The sequence below is a fragment of the Aythya fuligula genome, chromosome 5 (assembly GCF_009819795.1).
Source record: "Aythya fuligula isolate bAytFul2 chromosome 5, bAytFul2.pri, whole genome shotgun sequence".
Lineage (NCBI taxonomy): Eukaryota > Metazoa > Chordata > Aves > Anseriformes > Anatidae > Aythya > Aythya fuligula.
In genome coordinates, this window is record NC_045563.1 from 12,498,838 (window position 1) to 12,516,613 (window position 17,776).

At 45.2% G+C, this 17,776-nt stretch overlaps 1 protein-coding gene across 1 annotated transcript; it reads left to right on the forward strand.

Annotated features, from left to right (window-relative positions):
* The first annotated feature begins 586 nt into the window (after positions 1-586).
* On the forward strand, positions 587-16,124 carry DEGS2 (delta 4-desaturase, sphingolipid 2). The gene is made up of 3 exons (XM_032189188.1): positions 587-668; positions 8,831-9,573; positions 15,981-16,124. The coding sequence occupies exons 1-3, from the start codon at positions 587-589 to the stop codon at positions 16,122-16,124; spliced, it is 969 nt and encodes a 322-aa protein (XP_032045079.1).
* The last annotated feature ends 1,652 nt before the right edge of the window (positions 16,125-17,776 follow it).

Consider the following 17,776-nt stretch of genomic DNA (forward strand, 5'->3'; position numbering starts at 1 on the left):
AGGAACTGGGCCGCGGACTCCCAGGAGCGAAGCACGACCCAGCCCAAGGCTGGCTGCTACCAGGACAGCTCGCCCAGGGCTGGCAGAGCCCAGGGGCTGCGTGCCAGGCGCTGGCCACCCGCTCGCCCTTCTGAGCTTCCCCGCCTGGGAGCAGCCCGCACCATCGCGCTTCTCCCTAAATCACATCCCACTTCGGGCTGCGGATTCACGGGATTTTTGACAACCCTCGCTTACCAAAAACCTTTCCCCAAGCCCCAGGGCGACAAGCCCGCAGTGCCGCTGCCTCCCTTCCCTCCGCGACCACCCCCCCCAGAGCCTCCCGACGTCGGCAGCGGCACGACGGGGACCCGACCTCCCCCAAACCCCCCCCGACAGCCCCTATACCCCCCCCCTCATCCCCCACACACCTCCCCCGGCCCCTTCGTGCCCCCGGCCGCCGGGCGGAGCCCTCCCCGGGGCACCCCACAGCCCGGCCGCCGCTCGCCCTGCCTCCGCCCCGACGGGGCGGCCGCGGCCGGCGCCGCCCCACAGCCGGGCCGCCGGGCTATATAGGGCGGCGGGGAGCGGGGCGCAGCGCGGCGGAGCCATGGGCAACCGGGTGGCTCGGGGGGACTTCGAGTGGGTCTACACCGAGCAGCCCCACACGCAGCGCAGGAAGGAGATCCTGGGTACGTCGGGGGGGGTGGTCCCGGGTTGGGGTCCCGGGGCTGGAAGGGGGCTCCGGGGTTGTTCCCCCTCCGGAGGCAGCACGGCGAGGTGCCCCCCGGCTTTAGTGCAGCAGGTGGAAGAGCACGGGGGGGCTTGTCTGCCTCTCCCAGACAACATGCTCCGGGAATTTCTTTCCACGCAGTTTCCTCCTTCAGCTCGAACTGCTCCGCTTGTCAAGGCAGCGGGGCTTGGCTGGGATCCCTCCTCAGTGCCAGATCTTTTTGGTGGCAGTGGCACGAATGGGGATGTGGGTGAGCTTGCCAGAGAGCAGCAGAACTCCCTGCTGCTTGCTTTGTCCTGGCAGTAAGGAGGTACAGCTACCTTGTTTTTTCCTGTTGTGCAGGCAGCATTTAACTGTACATATAAATATGTTGGCTTGGGGGATTTGGGGTTTTCTGAAGCTGATTTCTGAGAACCAATAATTCTGAGTTCCTGCAGAATATTGTTGAGTATTTCCTGATTTTTTTTTCCCTTCGGCATTTTATCAATAAAGTAGACTTTGACTCATTTTTCCTTCCCTCTGATCAGCAGGATAAAGTTGTTTAAAGATCCCTTATAAAGGAAGGGGCTGGGGCTTGTGGCTGAGGGCTGGGCAGGGGCTGCGATAACCAGATGCCATCTCTCAGCTCCTCTGCGCTCTCGTAGCTGAATCCAGGATGGGTCTAAGCTAGAAAAACATTTCCCATGTAGTTACGGTGGTGGAACATCCTGGTACAGGTTTGAATAGTATCCAGGAAAATAGCTATTATTTTACTCTGCAATAATGATAGAGAGTCAAATGATATAATTGTATAAATATGCTGCCCTTTGGTGTCGTGCCACTGATGCTTTTGGTGATGGGAGCAATGTTTTGGTGAGCTCTGGGTAGGAGAGTGTGTGGTGGGGCTCCCCCTGGCTAATCGCCTCCTTTCCACATCTTGCTTGGAGTGGAGTCTGCAGCCCGTGGTGAAAGGCAGTGCTGGAATGCGTGGGCTGCCTTACCCTTGCCTTGGCAAACTAATTTTTTGGGGACCTATCAGCCTAATGCTTGCAGAGGCTTTGCCCCACACTTGTTTTGGGCTCAGAAAGAGCAGCTGGACTCAAGGTCTGTCTCCTTCCCCACAGCGAGGGAGCAGGAGGAGCGGTGGGGAAGTGGAGATATGGACGAGCTGGGCAGAAAGGGTCACGAATCTAGTGTCATGAATGCCAAAACACCACCAAAAGTTATTGAAACTATCATGACATCCCGTGTGATATCGGTGTAATCACTGTCACTGTATTGTTCAATGCCTGAGGGTCAGTAAACCCTGGTATTTAAAGTGTACTTGGCAAAGTATCTAGTGTCTGTTGAGCAGAATATGATTCGTGTACCTTTTATACATATGAACATTCATCCATAAATATCCCTGTATTTTACATTTTTGTGTACAGCATTGCTTTAGGGACAGAAGCATTCCGTGCCGATAAAGGAAGTATTTCCTTCCCTGTAGGTTAATGATTTAGTAGTTAAGTACTGAAACTGGATTGTTTTCTGTTTAGGCTGTAGCTTTTGGAGATGTTGATCTCTCTCAGGCATGGCTACTTGGATTTTAATGCAAATGGAAAATTATCTATAAGGGAAGAAAATGCGGGGAGCTTGACAAACACATTAGGCAGCTTCTTTCCACAGACGCGCTATTTCCTTATGCTGCTTTCCCAACCTGTTTCTATGGAGTAACCGAGTTTCGTGTCCTGGTTTAATTGTTAGCAGCCCTGGTGCCTCTATGACTTTTGGTGGTGTTGATGATATATCTGAGTAACAAAAATGCCTCTGAGTTAGAGAGATCTTTTCAAGTACTGGTGGTTCAAGCTTTCTGGCCACAGCGGTTGCAGATTCCCAGGTAGCAGCCCTGGCATATTTGACCCAGGGGTGATCCTTGGGGCAGATGGTTATCCGCTGGGCAGGAGGGCTGTGTGCCGACTGGGCTGGCTGGAAGCTGGTTTATAGCAGGGCTCTGTTGCAACAGATGAGCCTACTAGGGGCACGATTCCTAACTGATACAATTACACCACCGAATAGATCCACATTTTGCACAAGGGCGAGGTAATGCATCTTTTTCTGTCCCTTACCTCTTTGTAGTATTTTCCTCCTAGCCTCTAGGTATTAAAATGTAGCTTGTGCTTGGTGCAGCCTAGGTGCCAGCTGCCTCTACGGTACTAAGGAGCTCTTCTCCCAAGCCGACACTTCAATCCTACTCTTAAACTCATGGTCATGTTATCCACATTTTTCAGTTTATTAGACCAAGCTGTTTCATTGTTTCCCTCTCACCCTCCTCTTTATGAAAAGCCTGTTACTGTCTTGTGCCAGAACTGAGATTTGTGTGACGTTGTGGAGAGCTGTGTAAGGGAAAGACCTGGCTGAAAACTAACCCAGTGGAAGAAGGGCTTTCATCTGCTATTGGAGGGAGAGGCTAGGTGTAATGTAGAGGGGATATCTGCTTCTAGTAGAATTAATATTTCAACATTAATGGCAGTAAGGGTCTATTGGATTAATTTGTGTAGTACTACGATCTTACGCAATGGGAAGTGTTGGTGTTTTTTTCTGTCTTGAGAGAAAATGAGCAGACATTGCTCAGGTGCTGGTAACACCATAAGCACACAATGAATGGTCATTACATCTGCAATCGGTTCTCCAAATGCAAGCAGTGAGCAATATGTTGTGGCATGGGAAGAATGAGATCCTGTATGTGCTGTGTGTTGGATCTAACTTTACAGATACTGTAGGTTGGTCAGAAGGTGCCTTGTCTCTCGGGTTCCTTAGAGAAGCATCTGTTTGCTGCTGAGGATGAGGGCTGAATCAGTGTTGCTCATGATAGGCTGGGAGTAGCAGATCTAACATCCAAGCATGATTATATACTTGGTTCTTTGGCAAGTTATTTTATAGCATAGATGGCATAGATGCTTTATCCTGTAGGAATGCTGAGATGTTAAACTGGGAGGGACAGAAAGGACACAAAGTAAAGGCCAGAATCCATTTTATTTTTGCATTTAGCCAATTTCTGGGTATAATAGCTTCCAGACAATAGGAGTTTTGCTCATTTATTTACAGATTAGTTTAGTATTTCTTACAGATGACTCCTCTGCCTACTTAAACTTCACATTTATGAAAAGTCTGATAAATTGCACCCACTAAAATGTGCAAGATGCATATCTCAGTAGCATAAATCAAAGCTCTGAATTACACATGCTTCTGGCAAAGAAACCGAGCCTGTTTCCCCTTTATACTGCAGTACGTGGGCACGCTGCTGCCACTGATGTGCCTGTTCTCTGATCAGAGCATTCAGAATAGCTGCCGTCTCTGTGCTCATGCAAACTCCCTTTGGGGATCACCTCCAAAATAAATCGCACGAGCAGAAAGACCATGTCCTAGGTGTTCGTGGTCTTCTGCTGACAACGTATTACGAGAAACTGAAGGCTTCAGCATGCTCCATGCTGCATGTTTTTGTTTGAGGTTGTTGGGAGCACTCTAACACTCCTGTGTCCCTTTACTCCCAGCCAGCTAATGACCAAGCATAAACAAAGAGGTCATAGCTGCTGGAATAGTGGTGTGCTGACACCATCCACCTCTGTTATCAGCACCATGGCACCACCGCAGCACTTTGCCTCTGGTGGGTGCTTCTGTGTGACCCAGCTCCCTTGGGCCTGACAGCGCGAAGCAGCTCAGGTCCTCCTGAGGGGCAAGTAGAAGTCCGTGGGTAGTGGATATGTAAAACGTCTGAGTAATTAGTTGGGTCAAAAAGGCTCCTTATTAGTTTGCATGCTGGAGGGGGCAGGAGACGAGGGAAAGCAAAGCTTTTGTCATGCATGCTGTCCTCCGGGTGTGTCCTACCTGTGTCCTGGCTCATGTACGGTTTGAATTAGATGCAACTCAAATGGGCCGTGCTGCTTGTGAGCGTGTTCACAGGCTGAGCTGCTAAAAAGCAAAACACTATCATGTCAGCAGTTATTTGCTTGTTTGTTTTTGGTACAAATACCAGCTCCATTATAAGACGTAGTGTGGTAGAGCCAACATCCTGTGCCTGGTATCTCTTATTTGATCTGGCACAGGCTCATATCTAATACAACATAGTCCAGGACAGCAGCATCACAGACTTCTTTTTTTTTTTTTCCCCTCCTTTTTTAACATGCCTTCTGAAAATATTATACTGAATAGTATGCCCACTGTGACTATACCTGTGTGCCGCATTTGGGGTCAAAGTAAAGGAAGATAAAGAAATTAAATTCCTTCTCTTGGTGCTACTACCCCTCATGGATGTGAGCACTGCTGCTCCTTTAACTCCACTGCTTCTGTGTTTCTGAACAGCTCCATCGTTTGCTCATGTCCAAATCTTGTGTCTACATAAATGTGCAAATGCTACATATGTGGTGTCAAAGCAATGACAATTTGTGCCTGTTGTTCTCACTGAGGTCTAACTAGGTCTCTCCAGAGTTATCTTAAAACAAAGCTTTATCAGTGGGACCAGAGAATAAGTGAGGGTTCAGAACAAGGTATTTGTAGAATCATAGCATGGTTTGGGTTGGATGAGACCTCTAAAGATCTTCTAGTCCACCCCCAGCATTGGCAGGGACATCTCTTGCTAGATCAGGTATTCACTGTCCCCTGAGGAGGAGAAACACCAGGAACTGGTGACTGCTTCTCTAGGAACAATTACTCCAGCCCTAACTGGGGATTGCTGTAGAACTATGCTGAGTGCTCCTGGACTCCCGGAAAGGTCCTCTGACTACATTTTTTTAAGCTTGATGTTCTTTGTCAGTGGTGTTTTAGATTGAGGCACGCCTTTAGAAAGGTAACTGATGCTTACACACAACAGTGGAGTGATCTCTGCAATTGTTAATTTGGTTAACAAGTTGTTTCAGAATCATGAATGCTTTTGAAAATAAACTCTCAGCATTTGTTCTCTCTTGACTACTGTTATTTTATCCACACTGTTGAACAAGTGGGAAGTGCTGTATTTCATCGTCCCGGTGAGTTTTCAGTTGCTCTGAGTTTATGGCATGGAGACTGCGGAGCTGGTTGGGTTGGGCAGAATTATTAACTACCCCTGCATACTGTGCTAAAGTGCTTGCACTGCTTTTTCACCGTGTGCTGACCTTGGAGACAGAAAAGTCACGTTTCTGCACTGCTGTACATCCACCCCAGTATGCCTGCTCTCCCAGTGGCAGTGTGTTGGCTCTGGACAACTGGAAGCAGTGCATGGGGTTAAGCTGTCTGCTGGGCTGAGCTAACAAATCCCAGCAAGCTGGAGGCTGGAGCATGTGCTGCGGAGACAGAGTAGCTGGAACTGTCCTGGTTGTACTCTAAAGGGCAAATCCTGGTCCTCTATGGTCACATAACTTTGTGACTTCATTCCTTTTTCTCCCCTCTACCTAGAATGGCAGAATATTTGTTTGTTTTTCTCATGCTCCTGTTCCCCATCCATGACATGACTGTTGATAAAGAAGAGCTCACTATAAATTATATTTTATGACCTTCTTCATATGCTCGCCCTGACCCAGTGCTTGTTGGGAAGCAGTGGACTCTGGCCTTATAGAAACTGATTGTGTTAATAACGGAATAGTGCTTAGGAAGACAAAGAGAGGAGATTTGGGAAAGACCAGCATGATGCAAGTTCATATACATCTTAGTGTGAAACTCCAGCAGGCTCCAGAGGGAGAGTAAGTTTGGGAAGGGTCAGCATTCAACGTTCTGCATTTGCAGCCCTCCCAAAACGCAAGGTCTCTAGCAGACCACTCCACCGGTGGCACTTTGAGCCTTCAGGAGCTTTGCAGCTGCACCTGTCAGCAGCCTCCTGGAAAGAGGAAGCAGTTATCAGTATTAATGATAAGCATGCAGTGTTTTGGCTTAACTATTACACAAAAATTTACTGTTGGATAGGAATTTATCACGTTCAATTTAATATTAAACCCTAGTAAGTTACTTCATAGCTGTCATTTGTGATGAATGCAAGCTGCCCGAATTGCTGCTTGCACACAGTGCTACTGCTGGCTATTGCTCTAAACTCCCTTCTAGGTAAGCTGCAACAACAATAAATAGGTCAAAACTTTTGGTGTTCTCAAATTACAGCATAAAGCATCGCTTAGTCATTTTCCTGTCCACTTAATATATATATATTTTTTGATAGAGGTGACCTGATTTGGCCAGGCAGAACAGATTGGGCCATTTTGTATCTGCACAACAGCCGGTGTGGTGGCTGCAGTAACTTCTCTCTACCAACTGCATGACTGAAAATTTGAGGTTGCTTGATTTACTAAAGGAATTCCTCACTTTTGGACAGAAACCCCTAAGGCGACATTAAGCTATATACAAATATTTCTATAATGGACTTCCTAACAAGGTCATTATATGAAGTTATTTAAAGCAGGTATCCTGGCACTTTGTGTAAAACCTTTCGTACCTGTCTAGGTATGAGGGAACAATTTCTACCATGTTACCACTTCTAGTGTGAAAAAGTATAATTTCTAAAACTGAAAAAAAAAAAAAAAAAAAGACAAAAACAAAACAGTGAGAACAAAAATCTGGATTTTTAAAGAGATTTTTGTCAAAAAATTAGCGTAACTTGTGAATGTTGTGTTACTAGCGCTTTCCCACCTGCCTGAATACTTCTAATGATGGTTTTGTCCCCTTGTCTGTACAAGGGGAAGAACCGAGGATATCCCTTCTCTCATCATCATCCATGACACTTAATCTTGTCTCTTCACATCTGTCGAGCCTGGCTGCAGTTGACCACCAGGCTCTAAGGTTGTTGGAATAGTTGCAGAGCATGACTGCATCAACCTGCTTCCTTAAGTCCTGCTGCAGACTCCTCAGGCTTCACTCCTACAAAAAACAACTCATTTGCATCCCTCACTCAGTGCCTGGCACTGCTTTCAAGGTCACATGAAGTTATGTGTATTGTCTCCAGTGTTTGTTTATAGTACATACAGCTGCACAGATGCGAATTGTCGTAACCTCGTTTTATGGCATCGGTATCACAGTGATAGGCAGATGACATTTGATTTTCTATTCATAAAATGTGCCTATCAAATTTGTAGGGACGCATTGTGTAACCTCAGGCTCCAGAATGAGTGACTTGTCCTACAGTCTTATCTATGAGAGCTGCAATTATTGATAAATGCAGAGTATGAGTAAAAACAGGAAGGTTGATGGGTGGGCAAAGGCCATTAAACTGGAAAAATTCCAGTGCAAGGTAGCACTGGGAGTGAGAAGTGGGGGGTTTGTAAAGAAGAGATGTGGAGGACAGAGCAGCACCTAGAAGATAAGCTGGAATTCTTATATATATAGATATATTTGTAAAAGATCAATTAGACGGCCACCAAAGATTGGTAAGCTGGTCCTGTACTGACACGAGTCAGACCTGGCAAGTCTAATCCATGTCCCTCTAATCCTGTATTGCAGTACTTGTGAGGCTGCATGTGGGATTAGCTATGTGATTTTTCATGCCTCTTTCTGGTATGTGACTTGGGAACACTCTAATCAATGGAAACATAGGGAAAAAAAATCTGTATCTTAAAAATTCCTGAAAATATTACTTATTTTCTAGTGATGTTAGCATGTGCAAAGACTTGTGCACGTTGTAAGCACTGGCAAACACTCACTTATGAAACTTTTCTTAATGCTACAATTGTCATGTAACCACAGAGTAAAACCAGGAGAGCCTGTTGCACAGCCCTCTTGCCCTGCTAGTATGTCTGAAACCAAGGTGTGGAAAGGATTACAAAGGAGGCACCTGTATCTCTCCTCTGCTGAAAATAGCATCTGGATTGGGCATAAAGAAAGAAAAGTGGAAAAACTTGACAAAAGATGCTTTTTGAGCTTACTTTAATGGTTATTAACATCCTAATACTCATCCTCGTGAGGGTGCATGGTGCCACTTGTTGACCATCAGGGTCATCCAATATATGTGCATACATGCACTGGACATGAAGCTGTAAGTGGGGATGGAGCCCATACATTAATAAAGTTTTTGCTGTAGTGGTAACTTTGGCCTGGAATTCCTATTTTATAAATCTAGAACCTTAAATTTAAGGTGACAAAAATAAAGAGCACCAGTGTTGATTGTTTACGTGCGAATTAATGAGATTTTCTCTGCATTTTTCTCCTTAGCAAAATATCCAGAGATCAAGACTCTGATGGGACCAGATCCACACTTGAAGTGGATTGTATCTGGAATGGTTTTCACGCAGTTTCTAGCATGCTATCTGGTGAAAAACTTATCTTGGAAATGGATTTTCTTCTGGGCTTATGCTTTTGGGGGTTGCATCAACCATTCACTGACACTAGCTATCCACGATATCTCACACAACGTTGCCTTTGGGAACAAGCAGGCCAAGTGGAACCGATGGTTTGCAATCTTTGCCAACCTGCCAGTCGGTATCCCTTACTCTGCCTCCTTCAAGAAATACCACATAGACCATCACCGGTACCTTGGTGGGGACAGTTTGGATGTGGACATTCCCACAGACTTTGAAGGCTGGTTCTTCTGTACGCCACTTCGGAAACTGCTTTGGCTCTTCCTCCAGCCTTTCTTCTACAGTCTGAGACCGCTGTATGTGAACCCCAAAGCAATCACACGGATGGAAATTTTTAATGCCATTGTGCAGTTTTCTGTTGATCTTACCATTTACTACCTTTGGGGGCTCAAACCTATTATTTACTTAATAGCAGGCACAATTCTTTGCATGGGTTTACATCCCATTTCTGGGCACTTCATAGCAGAACACTACATGTTTTTAAAAGGATATGAGACCTACTCTTATTACGGACCTCTGAACTGGCTCACCTTTAATGTAGGCTACCACATGGAGCACCACGACTTCCCCAGCATTCCTGGGTGCAAGTTGCCAATGGTAAGTACAGCATGAGCACAGTTGACTGGATTTTTATAAAAGCTTCTAAACTGATGCAAAGCAGTCACTCTAAATCATAGATGATTCCTTTTTAGAGAAAGGAAAAAAGGAGAAAGCTTTCTGAATTTGTTTCTAATTCTTTCTTTTTTAACCAGGGCATTGAGAGAAATGGCTGCCAAAGTGCTATAATATGTAGGTTATTTGGAGGAAACATGAACTTCTGAGCCTCAGAGGGCTCGAGTAGTATTTTTTTTTCTTTTTGCATTATAAGATCCTCAAGCAATAGTCTAAATTTCTCTACTGCCTTTCTTCAGCTACCCAGTTTTGACTCTCGTTAAAGAGTCTTTAAAAGACCAAAGGCCGATCTGAAGTGAGTCAGGAGGCAATCACCACTTGAAAATTGTCTAATGATCAATCTATGTATTAACTCTATTGCTTGATTAACATCAAACAAAAGTCTATTTTTGAGATGACATAAATGCTGGGGCGTGTTCCAGCTTGACACAAATAGCACTAGGAAATAAATCCCCACTCTACATGACTAGTTTTAGCTCTGCTGCCCCACCCACAGAAACTGAGGGTGCCTGGTCCATCAGAGGGAAAGCACCGTGGCTTTGCTCTTTCTAAAGTCAAGCCCCCTGTTGTTTACATTTTATCAGTTGTGGGAATCAAATTTGCAAAGCCCAGGTGTCTAGGAATGGTTTTGAGTCTACCACCAGGAATGTAGCTGCTCTTCTGGATTTTAATGCGAGGGTTCCTCGGCAGTTGTGCTCTCAGTGCCAAAGGTACGTGACTTTGAGTATTACTCCTACACATAGATCTTCTGGCATAGCAGGGAGGAAACCTCTTCTGCTGTTTGGGAGATACTGCAGCAACATCTTCCTGAGGAGGAGGCAGAGCTGAGGAGGCTGAAGCTCTGGAGCTGTGAGCTCCACACTAGTGCAGAACACAACTTTTATGGCAAATTGAGTTTGGGAGCTCTGCTTTATGGGTTAATCTTCCTCAAAAAAGGTTTAAAACAAGAAGCTATCCAGCCAGCAGTTCTGTTTAACACCTCCCCTTGAGTGCCAGAGGCCTGTCCTGTAGAAGCTGGCTATTCCCAGTGGGGTTCAGGGCAGCCAGCGTTCACATGTCAGGTTCTCCCATCGGGCACTCCTATTGCTGATACACCTGATAGCTCAGCTGGGAAATGCATGAGTTTAGCTTTAGTTACAAATGTTCAAACTTGTTAGATAGGCTTAGATACTTAGATTACTGAAATGTAAATACATCAAGAGAAAGAGGTTAAGCTCTGTATCTTACACAAGGGAGGTGAGTGACTAATTGAACTTGCTGGGACTGTTGCTCCAGACCTAAATGAGACCTGAAAAGCTCTTCCCCACCCACATCACAAATAGCTTAGCGTAATTTCTCGAGGCAGTGTAGCAGCTGGAAGTGTCTGCACTCCCGTGTAAAGAGGATGGAGTTATTAGTTGAATTTCATGGACTTGTTTTCATGTGTTTCTTGCTCTAGGGCAACTGAGACTTGCCCTGCTGGTGGAGGAGATACCAGGCCTGTCAGTCGTTTTTGCCCGATAGAACAATATGGAAAACTTGAATCTTTGACAAGTGAACATTTGCAAGTGAAAATCTATTATGAAAGGGGAACTCCTTTGTCAAAACAGCTGTTGTAGAAAATAGTTTGACCATTAAAACATTGTCTGTTCTTTACTGCAAATTGAGGACAAAAAACTTTGCCTCTTTGGTTGAAGGAGAGGGGACAAACTCTCTCTGAATTGCTTTAATGCATGAACTTCATAACAGGTAGAGGAGGAATCTCACCTTGCTTAAATGGTCAGCAGATTTTTCACTCAGCAAAGATGTATTTTTTCCACGTAGTCTTCAAGCACTCAAACGTTTAATAATTGAGTTGCTTGATTTGGATGACTTCTCATTTCTTCAAATATTGGCAAACAAAAAGTGGAAGAAAGTCTTTGTTCTTGCATGAAAGAGAGCAGGGGAGAAATAGGATCAGAAAATAACTGGATCTTAAGCTTGGAAAGTAACAGGATCTTCTGCTTGCTTATCAGAGAAGTAAATTTTGTCCTTTATTACAGGTGTCTTACCCAGTATGTTCTGAGTAATATGTTTGCCACTAGAAAGACCTTTACCCTGGGACTGTGAAAAAATTGAAATATAGTAGGCCGTGCCATAAGCTGCCAGAGAGTGACAGTGAGTGACATTAGTGTGCAGTAAGAACTTGTCCCGCTAGTATAATGAGAGATTACACAAGAGATCATGAAACTTTTCATTGTATGAAAGACCTCTCTAAAAAATACCTGTAGACTTATGACCAGATTAGCCTTTGTGTGAAGCCTTAGAACAATAAAATTGCATTTTTCACCAAGTGAGTAAGAAGATGCATTCTTCATTATCTGAAGGACTGAATAGACTTACAGTGAGGGGAGACAGGAGAACCAGAAGGAACTCAGTACTCGTCCTACAAACAACAGTAAAAATTGCTGTGTTACCAGAGGCAAACAAGTTATTCATTAAGCTTGTGGGAAAAGTGGAAGACATGGTATGAAACCAGATTTATTAGACAGACAAGACTGGAAAACATGGTAGATGTACTCCTTCTGTACTGCAGGTTTCATTAACCCTGTGATGGCCGGGGGGGCTAGCTTGAGTTCTTCTTCTTCTTCAGTCAAGGAGTATGGAGGGAACTCCTGTACTCTGCTTTCTAGCACTCTAAACAATTTTCTTATCTCATGATAAGGATCTCTAACTCCTGGATTGCCTCAGGACAAAAGGTCTGTAACACTTGTGGTGAAATACTAGGTTGTATTTAACTTCCGTGCCTATCTGGTGCTGTGGCGCGGGATGGGGGCATTGCTGTGTGCTCTACAAACACAAAACCAGAAGCAAAGTTTCCACCCAAAAGATTCATTACTTACCTCCTTGATCTACTTGAAGGAAAGCACCAATATACCAGGTGCCAAGTGTTGGCTTATTGTGGACATTGATTTTGGGTTGTCCTTCCACAGTAGGTTTCATTCACTTCTAGCTGCTATCTCTAAGAAGGGAGGAAGAAGTTGAAGCAGATGGGCCTTTCCAGTGCAACAAGGAGAGCGTGGAATGGGGAAGGCAGAGGCAGGATGTAGAAATACTTCGTCACAGTACCATCCTTTTTGAGATGGTGGTAAGACTGGTTGCAAAAATTGCTACCTGGAAAAACTGCCATCCACAGGTTTTGTGCTGCACCCAGAATGCAACATGGGGGATGCCTTTTCTAGCCTACACTATACTTCATAAAGATAGTTTGATGTTGCATTTAAAAGGGGACTGCATTTAAAGGGAAAAAAAAAAATAAATCACTTCCTGCCTACTACTCTGGAAGGTAATGAGGAGATCATTTTGTTTTGCACATGGAGATGCTGAAACAAATGGTAATCGATAAGCTAGTTTTGTTGGGAACCTTTTTTGTGTACATCCATTGTAGAAGAGAAAATATATATATTTTTTCTTTTCCCTCCCATATACTAGTATAATGAAAACAAGCACCAAATATGCTTCCTTGTCATTTCCATAAAAAAAATCCTTCAGCTGTCCCCTCTACCTACATTCATCAATTTTTTCCTCTTCACCATTCCTTTGTCAAAAACATTTTATCATGGTTTATCTTTTCTCCCTGCTTTCTGTACATCTCATGCAGTTTTCCTGCCTGGAGCACAGAGACCTTGCAAAAGATGCAGGCTCTGCCTGCCTTCCTGCACGAAGTGCTGCTGAGCGCAAAGCTAAACAGAGACAGGAGCAAAGAGATACTGAGCTCTTGCCCCGCAGATGGGTAACCCACTCCAGTGCCATCTCCTCTGGTTTCCAGAATGAACTTCTTCAAAAAGAGATGGCACCATACCCTGTCGGGAGGTGTTAAACCAATATGCTTGGTGAGCAAGCAACTCCTCCATCCCTTGATGCTGGCAGGCTGCTTGCCAGCCAAGACTGGGCTGCCTGCTTCCAGAGTATGGTATGCACGATCACAAAATTCACGCTTCCCAGTGGGAAGCTTCCTGGTGGCAAAACTGTTTTGTGGCAATTGGGGATGACATTTCTTGTTTATCACAAATGGGAATAATTTAATGTGGTTTTCACTTGGATAACAGCTGCATTCCTTTGGAAAATAGGAAAACTATGGGATCTCCTCAAGTGCTCAGCCAGGGTAGCTGTGTACCATAGGAAGCTTTTGAGGATGGGGACCCGGGACATCCTTTGTGTCTGCATAGGGCCTCACTGGTGACCTTTATTCACCAAGGACCTTACAGTGTGAACAGTCCTTTCTCTTGTCCTCTCATCCTCTGGCTGTTTAGTTACCCGGCTGGGAAAGAGGAGGATGCAAACCCCAGATTAAGTCATTTCTTACTGTGGTTACAGGAGGAGAGCAGGGAATTAAATCTGCATCTGCAGAGCTTCTACCCAGTGCCTAGAAATCACCCTTCGTCCAGCTATTAACAAATGCATCTAAGGGGAAATGTTGGTGTTGTCTGCATCACACTGAAAATGAATCACCTCGGAAGTACAGACCAACACTTGAAAGCAGGATGTAGGAAATTATCAGGCAGTCATAGGTATTCGGTGGCAGGCATAATGAGACCTGAATTAAATCTCCCTCCTCCAACACAACACTACCATGCCACTGGCACAGGGAGTGCACAAGGGCTGAAGTACAGAAGTAAAAGATCATAACAAAACTTGTGTTACACAACGAGCCTCGCAGGGAAGTGACTGCTAGGGAGCTGAGCTAACCATGTAACCAGCAGTGAGCAGCGATGGCTTGTAATTTACTCCAGGTCTCACCTGGAGTGCTGTGTCCAGTTCTGGGCTCCCCAGTACAAAAAAAAGACAGGGATCTCCTGGAAAGAGTCCAGTGGAGGGCCACAAAGATGATACGGGGCCTGGAGCATCTCCCCTATGAGGAGAGGCTGAGAGACCTGGGTCTCTTCAGCCTGGAGAAAAGAAGACTGAGAGGGGATCTCATCAATGTGTATAAATACCTGAGGTGTGGGAGACAGAGGGATTTGGCCAACCTCCTTTCAGTGGTCTTTGGGGACAGGACAAGGGGCAATGGCCACAAAATGGATCACGGGAAGTTCTACACCAACATGCGAAAGAACTTCTTCACGGTGAGGGTGACGGAGCACTGGGACAGGCTGCCCAGGGAGGTTGTGGAGTCTCCTTCTCTGGAGATATTCAAGGCCCATCTGGACACCTACCTGGGCAGCCTGCTCCAGGGAACCTGCTTTGGCAGGGGTTTTGGACCCAATGATCTCTTGAGGTCCCTTCCAACCCCTACAAGTCTGTGATTCTGTGATAATTTTGCTCTGGCTGTGAATCTTACCTTTTCACAAAGTCCTGCGTTAAGACTACACCATTACACCGTGGATGCAGACTAGTCCCTCCTCCCAGAGGGCCATTTATGTGTAGCTCTAAATTTACAATTTCCCTGGAAGTCTTTGCTGGGCTCATTGTAGCTGGCTCTGAAATTCTGCAGTGTTTTTAAAGAGAGAAGTCGTGCTGTCCACCCAGCCAAACTGCTTTAGCACAGAGCTTTGTTTGTCTGGGAAGTAGAGTTTTAATAAAACAGTGCTCAGGTAGGTGTTCTTATTTTTTTGGTGAAATGTACCATAGATAACACTGATACCCAGGAATTCTCATAGTTCCCCAAACCTGCCAGGTCTGAAACCTGTGTCCTCTGGTTCTGGCCTTGCTCCTCCTGCACCACCACCCACAGAAACATGCAATGCTTCTGTGGTGGCAACAGTTTTAAAACTTGCTGATTTGTAACAGGGATAAAACTTTGTGAAATTCAGGATCTAGCCAGGAGTCTTGCAGTATTTTTAACACTGGGCTGAAGAGAATGGACCACCCCCAGGATCTCCTCTGCCTGGAGGAGGAAGCCCTTGCAGGTTTGCATGGGGGGAACAGAATGAAGAAAAAAAAAAAAAAAAGAGGCAAGCATAGCACAGGCTGTGTCACTGGCATTTTCTCTATTGCTATTTCTCTCCTCGACAGAACCCTCAGCAGACAAGTATTGCAAGCCTTGCTTAAATACAGCGTGTTGGATTGCTGGCAATTTGTAGGGTGGATTAGTCACCTCGCTGCGGAGAGCTCTCCACCTCCCAAGTGAGAGAAATTTGGTTCTGACTGAAGGCAGAGGTCCATCATCTAGCACTGTGAGGCAGAACTTGCATCCAAACTCAAAGTATCTAAATGGGTTTAAGCGTATCTTATTTGGCTGAACTTCAGGAACTTCAGGAACTCACAAGCAATAACAAGTAACTCCAGGTTAGGGCTGTGCTATCAGATCTGAAAAGTGAAATACACCTGACACCGTGCAGCTAAACAGCTTTTTATCTCTCTTGTTCTTCCAGGTGAAGAAGATTGCAGCAGAATATTATGATAACCTTCCCTATCACCAGTCCTGGATTCGAGTCCTGTGGGACTTTGTTTTTGATGACAGTATCAGTCCCTATTCAAGGGTTAAGAGAAAATGCAAGCTGGCAAAAGAAAATTAACGGACTAGCTCCAGCTAGGAGCTGCACTGGTATTTGGTTTGCTTGTTTGAGTGGTTTCAGTGTTCTGTGGGAGGAGAAGGATGCTCCTCTGTGCTGGCATGACGTTGCTACGTGCTCCATAGACCAAGAGGATAAGTGTCTAAGTTGGATGCACTATTTTAGGTAATATTTTGCTAATACTTTTAAATAAAGGATATTTGTATATGTAACCCTGAGAAACTATGCTAGAGCAAGCTGCACTTACATGAATCTTGGTCTAGACTTAAAGTTAACTTCCTGGGACAAGCTTTTCCCATGGCTTCAAATGGAGAATATTTGGTGTGTGTGTGTGTGTCTGTGTGTAGCTGAGGGCAGGTTTCTCTTCGTGCCAGATGTGATGTAGATGCTTTGCATGCACAGGACCATGGAAGCAGGGATGACTGGCGTGCAGTAGCAAATGATACTCTAGAAGAGAACACAAGGGTGCCTGTAGCTCACACTTCTGTCTAATCCAGTGTCTGATGCCTGACAATGGCTGGTGGTAGAGATTTTGTATATGAAATGTAAAATGTATGTATTTTTGTACATTTGGATCATTATTTTAGTAGCTGCTGTTTGTCCTTTATTCCAGAACTTTGTTTAAACCTTTTCTCAAACCATTTCTGTTCTTAGGGTCTAATATTCAATATAGTTACGTGGCAGGGATGAATTGTGGAGACTCGGCAATGGGAAGCACATGATACTCGCTCTTCCCTGCGCTCTGGAAAGCTGACTACTAATTTCTGTCCTTACCAAGTGCTTAAAGGAGAACAGATCTATAAAGGTCCTCTAACAACCTGACAGCTTAATCCCTCTAATGGTTTTGACTGTTTTTTCTTCTGGAAACCCATGTACATTACAAAGGGAAGGATTATTTTACAGTCATGTTGATACCTCAGAATACACTGTTAGGCCTGGGAAGCCCAATTTCCCCAATAAACTCAGTTTTGTCCCTCCCTCCTACAGCCCTGGATCCAGTGAGTCATTCTGGTGCAGTCTTCTGTCCTTACAGGAGCCGGGCACAACAGGCAGCTGAGGTAGCCTGTGGCAATTTGGGTTCCTCCACCTACATTTTCTTTTTCCTGCAGTTTCCTCATTCCTCTGGTTTTGGCAGTCAGGTCAATAGCCAGGCTTGCTCAGCAGTGCAGGATCCTCTGTGACGCAGGGGCTGAGCACCAGTTTGTTCACAGATCCTGGCTTGGTCCCTGGGTTGGGCTTCTGGAAGAGAAGAGGAAGGGCAGATTTCTTCTGCCACTTCGCTGAAGTGTGCCTTTTCCCCATAAAAGAAGCTTTGGTAATGGAAGCCCCCATTAGCTTCTTTGTGTCAGTGCTCGTGTCAGGGAGCTTGGCTTTTTTTATTAATTTACTTCAGTGCTGCTGGCACGTTGTCATCGTATTCAGCTTCCCTTGTCCTTAGCAAGCTGGTGCTCAACTCTCAGCCAATTTAGCAAGCTAATATAAAAACCATAATAAAGATTATGCTGTGTTCCTCAATCTGACTTTTGTACTTCTCCTCCATGGGGAGTGACCTTTCTCCGGTTCCCTTTGCTGCTCCGTGATGCAGTCACCTTCGTGATCTGCACATTACCAGCCTATCCTGACACAGAGGCTCTGGTATAAACTGGGAGCAAGTA